At 44.6% G+C, this 10007-nt stretch overlaps 1 protein-coding gene across 1 annotated transcript; it reads right to left on the bottom strand.

Annotated features, from left to right (window-relative positions):
* Window positions 1-7194: 7194 nt before the first annotated feature.
* On the bottom strand, window positions 7195-9409 carry gall (galanin-like). Its single transcript, XM_042734844.1, has 6 exons — window positions 9070-9409; window positions 8186-8269; window positions 8044-8098; window positions 7836-7925; window positions 7541-7594; window positions 7195-7431 (listed from the first exon to the last, which is right to left on the bottom strand). The coding sequence occupies exons 2-6, from the start codon at window positions 8267-8269 to the stop codon at window positions 7373-7375; spliced, it is 342 nt and encodes a 113-aa protein (XP_042590778.1). The 5' UTR covers window positions 9070-9409; the 3' UTR covers window positions 7195-7372.
* Window positions 9410-10007: the final 598 nt, after the last annotated feature.

The following is a 10007-nucleotide window of genomic DNA, read 5'->3' as shown; positions in this document are numbered from 1 at the left end:
TGTTTAGACTAATTGCTATTTACTGGAAAGAAAGGGTCGATTGATCATGAGCAAGTTTAATTAACTTGAGTAAGGTCCATCTAAGTAGTGCAAGGTTGCTTTGAGTATGGATCTCTTTTTTTGATGATAGATTATGTTTGTGTGTGTGTGTGTCTGCCACAGTCATTGACTTTTTTGATTTCCATTGATGCTAATTTCAGTCCGTGCCTAGTCGCTTAGTGACGTGCCCAGTTGAGTCATACATGTCTCTGGACAATTTAACACATAATGGGACACGTCAAGAAAGCTGTCTGATTTATTTTTTATTTTTTTTGCACGGCTGCAGATTCTTGGTAGTGGTGGCATTAAAATGACCCTAGTCCTGCTGAGCAGTTAAATGTTCTCATTTACCTTGGACCCTCTTATCAGTATTCTGACTCTGGCTCACCATAGTAGATGACAGGCTGTCCATCATATTGTCAGGAAATCACCGTCACAGCCACCTCCATTATCACCGTCACCTGGTCCCAATCACCGGAGTACTGATCACCTGCACCTGCACTCAATAACCCTCCTCGGTATAAAGCCACCATCACTTAAGTACTTTGGTTTCCAGTCTAATGTTTATTTCACTGAACTGTTTCCAGACTCCTTGCAAACTAGCCTGTGCTTACACTGTCTCCAGAACCTCTGATGTTTCTCCTTTGTTTTTCTCCTAGGCTCCTGGTCATTGTCTCAGTGTCCAGTGATCGCTCACCTCTGCCTGGCTCTTGCCCATTGGACAGTGACTCTCTTCTTCCATTCAACCAGTTCATTCAATAAACCCTGTCTACTTACTAACCTCTCTCTGTGCCCCTGATTTGTGACTCATATAAGCACAACCTTCTTAATACCAGCACTTTTAAATTGTGGCATTAACATGATGCTCTGGTTAATGGATTGTTGTGATGTCTGGAACTGACCCTGAGTGATTTCTTACTACTTCTTGTTTTCCGCTTTTTTTGTGGTGGCATTTATGTGATAAGAGGTCTGCTAATTTTATAGCTTTGCGGTTGTCACATAAAACAAAACAATTGTAGCTTAATGGTACTGCACAAGTATAACATAACCTTTACAAATCCAAGCGACATTAATTGAGCAGAAGCCGTATTGAAGCCATGAGCGAGCTGAGTGCAAGAATTTCTGTAAACACAGTGATTGTCAGTCAACCTTTTCCACTGCAGAATCATTACACATACAATCCACAGTTGGTTGGCCTTTCTGCCATGAAGATGAAAAATGTCAACCCATCATCCAGGAAGACGATTGATTGAAATCTTATTATTTTGTGAATTCCTGTCGACTTAATAAACGGATACAAACCAATCACAAAAGTGATTATTTCTTTGACCAGAAGGTGTGATACAAGGTCCTATTATAGAAAACTCCATTCATGATGAGCAGTTCAGACTGAGGATAAACGGATTGATAGGATGGGGTATATTTAGCACAGATTCAATGTTCGAAACAGTTCTTGGAAAAATGTTAAGAGCTCAGATGTTGTTATAATCACCATGCGGAACTAGGCAGCCATCCTTCCAGGGACCCCATCTGCCCCCCCACCCCCCCAGCCCTAAATCGCCCCTTCCCATCTGCCTCATTCTGCCCCCAGCTTTCTTCCGATGTCTCTCTGTATCTAACCAAGTTAACTTAAGAAATGGCTGAAGCTAATTTAATCATAATAATATAAAAGCTGTGAAACACTTGGTAGTGTTGGTTTTTCACTTTGGTGTGACATGCTGTTCTGCATTTACAGTACATCTGTTGTTAACAGTATTTATTCAAGTATTATACACGCAGTTTTACCACATATTATTTGAGAGATTATATTCGTACTTTTAAAAAGTATTTTATACCACACTAAAATTTTTAAATAAAACTAAAGACAACATTGTGACCAGTGTTGGGGTAACGTATTATTACAAGTAATGCGAGACAGAGGCACTTCCTTCAGCCTGAGGCTTATTCATTTCACTTTTGATGAGAAAGGGTCTTTACAGTTACCAAAAATATAACTTTTGGTTTTTTTTTATTAAAAATAAATAAGCAAGCCTGGTTTGGGTGACAAAAAGTAAGGCAAAGGTAACATAACATTACTTTCCATAAAAAGAGTAACTAAGTGATGCAATTAGTTACTTTTTTATGGAGAAACGCAATACTGTTATGCATTATTTTTAAAAGTAACTTTCTCTAACACTGATTGTGACAGTGAAAAACTTACAGACCTCAAAAATATACGTTTCCTTATTGATCCCTATAGATTTTAATTTAAGAGTCTGCTAAAAAAAATATAGATTTCTTATACGTCAACAAAACAAGAATAGACTTGTACGTATTGATGTACTAATATTTGGCATTCCTCATTTAGATTAATTGGGTTATCTGGACTATTTGGTTTACATAAGTTGTTTAATTTATATTTGTTTTAGCTTGTTAGACAATGAATCATCTCAAACAGTGGAGCATGATCAGTAAGTGGTAAAGCATGAAGGTTCCTTCTTAACTGTCTTTGTCTGGCTGTTGGAAGAGCAAAGGTCAGCAGATTCCAGGGGCACATGTTTTTCCCAACCAACCTCAACTGTTGTGCTTTTGTCACGACACGCACACAGACAGGTAGATCCAAAAGCAGTATGGTTTATTGGGGTGATCCAAATCTCATTATCAGCCAGGCAAAGGTCAAAATCCAGGTAATCCGTCCAAAACAAGAAACATAGACAACATCAGAAACACAAAAAACCAGGGAACCAGAGGAAAACGCAGGGTGACATTCAACAAGGGGACTCCGTCCCAATGACAGAACAACCAGGGTATTTATACACAGGTGCAAACAATGTAAGTGGTGACAGCTGAATACAATGAACAGTGATGAGCAGCTAAGGCTAGTGGGAAATGAAGTTCTGAAGGGGGTGACAATAAGGGGAAGTGAGACCTCCTAGTGGACACCCAGGGATACACAAACCAGACACCGTGACACTACCCCCCCTCTAAGGAGCAGCTTCTAGATGCTCCTCAGAACAAACCAAACACAAAAACAAAGAGACCAGGAGGGAGGTGGACTGGTGGAGGCAGAACAGGGGGAGGGATGGCGGGCCAGGCCCGTGTAGGGGAACTGGGACCGGCGCAGCGATGGCTCCCCTGGTAGCCCAGGTGGCTTGGTCAGATCAGGGGGCCATGGTGGACCCGAAAGTTCAGGGGACCACGAGGGACCAGGCAGTTCAGGTGGCCACGGTGGACCCGAAAGTTCAGGGGACCACGAGGGGCCAGGCAGTTCAGGTGGCCACGGTGGATCAGTCCATTCTCGTTGTGCAGACGGCCAGGGAGGAATTCGCCATTTGAGTGGCCCGAACGGAACCTGCCAATCGGGGAGCCAGTAAGGAGCAGGCTGTGGCGATGGCCAGGTCACGGCATTGGGAACGGCATCGGGAACGGCCTCGGACAAGGGCACCGCCTCGGGAACGGCCTTGGACACGGGTATCGCCTCCGGAACCATCTCGGGCCCCGCATCGGCCTCCTGAACAGCATCGGGCACCGCCTCGGGAATGGCCTCAGGAACGGCCTCGGACAAGGACACCGCCTCGGGAACGACCTCGGCATCGGGCACCGCCTCAGGAACGGCCTCAGGAACGGCCTCAGGAACGGCCTCAGGAACGGCCTCAGGAACGGCCTCAGGAACGGCCTCAGGAACGGCCTCAGGAACGGCATTGGACAAGGACCCCCACCGCCTCGGGAACGGCCTCGGGAACGACCCTCGGGCTCGACCTCGGGCTCGACTTCGGGCACCGCCTCGGGAACGGCCCTTGGCATCGGGCACCGCCTCGGGAATGGCCTCGAGGAACGACACCGCCTCGGGAACGGCCTTGGACAAGGACACCGCCTCGGGAACGACCTCTGCATCGGGCACCACCTCAGGAACGACCTCGGCCTGCGCATCGGCCACCGCTCGGGAACGACCTCGGCCTGCGCATCGGGCACCGCCTCGGGCACGGCCTCGGCCTCCGGAACCAACTCGGGCACCGCCTCGGTCTCTGGAACAACATCGGGCACCGCCTCGACCTGCGGAACGGCATCGGGCACCGCCTCGGCATCGGGAACGGCATCGGGCACCGCCTCGACCTCCAGAACGGCATCAGGCACCGCCCTGACCTCCAGAACAGCCTCAGTCTCGGGCATTACATCGGGAACCGTCTCTGGCATCGGGCACCGCCTCGGCATCGGGCACCGCCTCGGCATCGGACATTGCATCGGGAACCACCTCGGCCACCGCCTCGGCATCAGGCACCGCCTCGGCATCGGGCACCGCCTCGGCAAACGGACATTGCATCGGGAACCACCTCGGCAACGGGCACCGCCTCGGGCACCGCCTCGGCATCGGACATTGCATCGGGAACCACCTCGGCCACCGCATCAGGCACCGCCTCGGCATCGGGCACCGCCTCGGCATCGGACAATTGCATCGGGAACCACCTCGGCAACGGGCACCGCCTCGGGCACCGCCTCGGCATCGGACATTGCATCGGGAACCTGCTCGGCCACCGCATCAGGGCACCGCCTCGGCATCGGGCACCGCCTCGGCAACGGGCACCGCCTCGGCAACGGACATTGCATCGGGAACCGCCTCGGCCACCGCATCAGGCACCGCCTCGGGCACCGCCTCGGCATCGGGCACCGCCTCGGCATCGGACACAGCCTCGGCACCGCCTCGGCATCGGGCACAGCCTTGGGCACCGCCTCGGCATCGGGCACAGCCTCGGGCACCGCCTCGGCCTCCAGAACCACCCTCGAGCCCCGCCTCGGGAACCTCGGGCACGTCCACCTGGACGACAGCGGCCCGCTCGGGAACGTCCTCCTGGACGGCAGCGGCCCGCTCGGGAACGTCCTCCTGGACGGCAGCGGCCCCGCTCGGGAACGTCCTCCTGGACGGCAGCGGCCCGCTCGGGAACGTCCTCCTGGACGGCAGCGGCCCGCTCGGGAACGTCCTCCGGGCTTGGAGGAACGGCTGATGCCTGTCTCCTCCTCCTGCGGCCCTCTATGATGGCGTGCCGGTGGCTCCTTTACGGAAAGACTCAGGCGTTGAGTCAACCATCTTGTGCTGTGGTGCTGGGGCCGGCGGCCATCCCGTGCTGTGGTGCTGGGCACGCTGAGCTGGCAGCCATCCTGTGCAATGGCGCTGGGCTGGCGGCCATCTTGCGCTGTGGTGCTGAACTGGTGGCCATCCTGGGCATTGGCGCTGGCTCAGCGGCCCGTGATGTGAACACTCCTGGGAATCTCCGGGATCTGGCACATCCTGGGAAAAGTAACTCAACAATGTCTCCGCGGCCATCTTGGGCTGTGGCGCTGGGCTGGCGGCCATCTTCGCTGGGCTGGCGGCCCTCTTGTGCTGTTTGTGCTGTGGCGCTGGGCTGGCGGCCCTCTTGTGCTGTGGCGCTGGGCTGGCGGCCCTCTTGTGCTGTGGCGCTGGCTCAGCCGATGTGACATTAACCCCCTTGGGAACATCTAGGATTTTGGACAGCATAGTAAAATAATCCAAAACCGTTTCCGTCGCCCTCTTCTCCGCAGACACAGTCTCGGCGGACGTGTGCCTCCTCCCCCTTCTCCGTTCGTGATGGAGAGACGGCGGCTCCGATCCGTCCCTCACGAGCCCAGGGTCGACGGGGGGCCATGGTGGAGAGCGATGCCGGACCTCCTCTCGACCACTCCCTCCTCCGCGACCTCCCCGGGTCCCACGGAAAACAACCAGGCGGGTTCCCTCAAACTCACTCCCTCTCTCCCGCTCGATGGCTGGGGGAGAATCCTCAAAAAAAACATATCGCTGGATCTAGGTTGGCCAGAGATACAAAAGGTTGTGTACGGAATGAAAATTTACTTCTGTCACGACACGTCACACAGACTCAAGGTAAAAAGATCTCAAAAAATTACAGTATTACTTAGTTACATTTTAACAGTGGGTGATCCAAAAATGGGACAGGCCAAGCGGTGTTGATCAGGGAGGGCCACAGGCAAAGGTATAACAATTAATCCAGCTATTTTAAACTCATTTAGGTAATCCAACCCTGTCCAGAACCGTCCTACAATTGCAAACCTAATTAAACATGAGACAACATCAGAAACACGAGCAAAAACTTAGGCAGGAACTCTCCAGGAGCAGGGTTGGACGCAGGGTACATGACAGCAGGGTTAGAACAACAAGGACTCCGTCTCAATGACAGAACAACCAGGGTATTTAATACACAGGTGCAAACAATGTAAGTGCAGACCAAATGCAGAAGCTTCATTGCTGAATACAATGAACAGTGATGAGCAGCTAATAATGGCTTAGTTGGGAATAAGAAATAAATGAAAAAAAAAAAAAAAATCAAAAGATTTTAAATGTGTTAAAATGGCGCAGTAGGTGTCAGCAAGTGAAGGGGGTGACAATAAGGGGAAGTGAGACCTCTAGTGGACACCCTTAGGTTCTGTTAGGGATACACAAACCAGACACCAAAATGGTGTGACAGCTTTGGTTATTTCTTGTAAAGAGTTTTACATTATAACACAACATCCTTTTAAAACATAATAAATTATTTAATTTATATTTGTTAATATGTATTTATTACAAACCTTTTTGCTTATGTCCGAGTTTTTTGTGAAAGCTGAATAGACTGATGTCATATAACACAACATCCTTTTACAAGATGTTGTACATCCATCTGTCATTAGATGGCGCCATATGTTAAATCTTTGCTCCTCATTACATAATATTCTACATTTGACATTAAATGGAAGGATATCCTCTGGGTGCATTAGTAATCAAGAAATCTGATGTGAAATTAATTTAACTTTTGTTACACTACAGTGCAGGTTCTCTTAATAGACACAAAAACTCCCACCAAACAAACCATATACACTTAAAACACATACACAATTCCACCAATATTTTTTAAATTATTCTGTTACTGTGTTAGTCATACAAAATTGCCTTTGGAATCAACGGGTTATTATTTTGCTATTTATTTAAAATGTGTATTTGTAAATGGCAATAGTTAAATCACCAAGTTTTCACCTCTGACTCAACAAAAAGCTGCACCCTGATTACCTCAATTTCCTTTTTATATTGAATGAACGTAAAAGAAATTAAAAACCAACAACCAACAAATAATAAATTATAAAGAAGAGAAATATGAACATACAACATTTATTTGAACTCTGAAGCAGAAAATTATGCACCAACAATGGCTGAATAATAAAGTGGAGAGATGAGTCAATTCAGCATGATTCATGGGATATCAGTCTACGCATTTTACCAATGTTAAGACATTTTAAATAATGAATAAAAGGATCAAATGCAAAACAGTATTAGAGGGCAACTGATATTTTGTTATTGCTTCATATGGCCACTCAATACAGAGCCACTGAAATCTTCAGTCATTCCCATTTCTGAAAGAGAAAAATAGAAATATTACTTTCAAATAACAACAAAAACATACATTACTATAAATATAAATAAAAAAAACAAAAATCAACTAAAAAAATAGACGAAATTCACCTTTTAATCGCAGATATGCAAGATGACCCAGCAGTGAGAGAAAATAGGAATCATCTGTGGAATATGAAAATAGAAAAAAAACTAGAAAAAAAAATAAAAAAAAAAAATAAAAAAAAAAAAAAAAAAAATAAGAAAGGTGAATAACTAAGAAAGAATAATATTTTAGAAGGGGACAAAATCACAAAATATGAATGTACTAACATTTCAGATTATTCCTCAATATCAATAATGTTTAAGGTTTTCTATAATGATAATAATAAGAAGAAAATTAATTTAAAAAGCTTTAAGAACTGACCGTATGAAGATGCTGGTAAACTTGAACTTTCATTCCACATGTCTCTTTTGCCCGTAGCTCTGTGTCTTACATTAAGACTTCTGTGAGCATCTGCAAGAGGACAGCCACAATATTATCACAATAAAACCAATATTAAATAAATTTGCACAATTACAAATTGACACAATATTTTCAAGTTTGTCTAATTATTTGAATGCAATGAACTTACAAGGTCCTAGCAGGTACCCAGCACTGTTCAGAGTCCATCCCTTTTTCTCTGGATTCTGTGGGATTAACAAAGAGACTCATAAAAGAGATGACGAAAAAACAATCATCTTGTTGAGCTTCAGAAGATGTTATAGAAGGTGTACCGTGAGGGTCATGCCATGGATACTTGACAGATGTGCAGTAAAGACACAGAGCGAGATACAGAGTAAAGCACAACTCGTCTGCATCTATGAAAAAGACAGTAGACTATTTGTAACATATAAGTCCATATCTATGCACTGTAATGGAAACAATATAAATTTAAAAACAATTCTTATTCAGTCTTTTTTTATTATTATTATTGCTGTTGTATTTATAGGTTGTGTTAGGTTAGGTTTACCAGATCACATTAATCCTAAAGGATGACATTAGAAATGAATCGGTATTTATAAATAAATATATAAAACTCACCAATGTGAAACAGCAAGACTGAGATTACTTTTTTTTAATTTAAATATTTAAATAAAAGATCAAGCTTTTGAGTCACAGTTTTTTTCTTTTCAAAATTGTTAAAAGCCATTTCATCTGAAATATCCTTTTTGTTAGCCTTTTCCTCCCCGGATTTCAATAAAACATCAGTGAATTATAATAATATTCAACAAATATAATAAAGGCATTTGTACACTCCTAATTTGTTTTTGTTTTTTTGGTATCCATATGGTTCCATGAAAACCTTTAGCATCCATGGTATCTTTCCAATGCACAAAAGATTATTTCGCAAAAAGAAGCTTCTTCAGATTATTAACATTTTCTTCATGCTAAGAAAAGAACAGATCTTTGGGAAACCCAAAATGATTCTTCTATGGCACTGCTGCAAAAACATCCTTTTAGAACCTTTATTTTTAGAGTGTATGCATATTTGTATTGTTATTGTTTAATTTAATCAATTGTATCTTTGATGTTTTGCCTTAAACCGTAACTTCACAGACACAATTCTAAAAAATATTAAATTGGTTAAAGCATTAAACACAACACAGATAATACTTACCTTATAAGAGAACAGTTGCTGTTTATAAATATTTATAAAAACCCCGGATTCCAGAAAAAAAAGAGACAATCTGTAACCTTCAAACAACAGGTTTGCTGCAGGTGTGTGTCTGAATGAGGGACAGACTGTCTTTTATACACCCAGCGGCATACAGCATATTAACATAATGAAACTCTATTAGTACGACATTCATTTGTTCATTTTTTATAATTACTGGTGCTGTTTACAGAGACAGGAGAGAGAGGAAGGACAGAGAATGATGAGACAGAATTAATCAAACAGTAAGCAAGGTTACGCAGTACAAGACAGAGGGAGGAATAGTGCCAAAAACATCTATCTATCTATCTATCTATCTATCTATCTATCTATCTGTCTATCTGTCTATCTGTCTATCTGTCAACCAACCTATCTATCTATCTATCTGTCTATCTGTCTATCTATCTATCTATCTATCTATCTATCTATCTATCTATCTATCTATCTATCTATCCATTGGATTCACATGAGGCAATACTGAAATCCATTTCAATCCATGATGCTTTTCTCCATTTAATAACAGCACTTTGCTCTAGATATAATTACAGCACCTACTGCTCCTTTCTATCCATTAACAGGGAAGCCCTAAAACATTCCACCTAATTATCTACAACTAATTGTGCTAAAGCTGTATTTGTGGTGGGGGTGGGGGGAACAGGCCGACAAGGAAGCGTGTTGAAACAGGGAATGAGAGATGAAATTTCAGTCTCCTGTGGGAGGTATAATAGTGACCTTAGATGAATTAACCCTGATCTCTGCCCCTGTGTTTCATTTTTATGCACTCGTCTCCTGCTAAGAGCAGGTCAGCTCTTATACCTGAGGTAATTTCTTTTATCCCCTCTCAGAAATCGATATCCTGAGGTTTTGGGCAGCAGTCGAAATCATATGCATTGTGGAAAAAG

Source organism: Cyprinus carpio, chromosome B12 (genome assembly GCF_018340385.1).
Source record: "Cyprinus carpio isolate SPL01 chromosome B12, ASM1834038v1, whole genome shotgun sequence".
NCBI lineage: Eukaryota > Metazoa > Chordata > Actinopteri > Cypriniformes > Cyprinidae > Cyprinus > Cyprinus carpio.
Note: the sequence above shows the minus strand (reverse complement) of the source record. Positions and strands in the feature narration are given on the sequence as shown.

Excerpts from the sequence above, each read along its gene's own strand:
- gall (XM_042734844.1), bottom strand. The coding sequence starts at position 8,269 with ATGCAGACGAGTTGTGCTTTACTCTGTATCTCGCTCTGTGTCTTTACT. Across the intron at positions 8,099-8,185 it reads TCCATGGCATGACCCTCACG|AATCCAGAGAAAAAGGGATG; the intron begins GTACACCTTCTA and ends TTAATCCCACAG. Across the intron at positions 7,432-7,540 it reads TGCATATCTGCGATTAAAAG|AAATGGGAATGACTGAAGAT; the intron begins GTGAATTTCGTC and ends TTTCTCTTTCAG.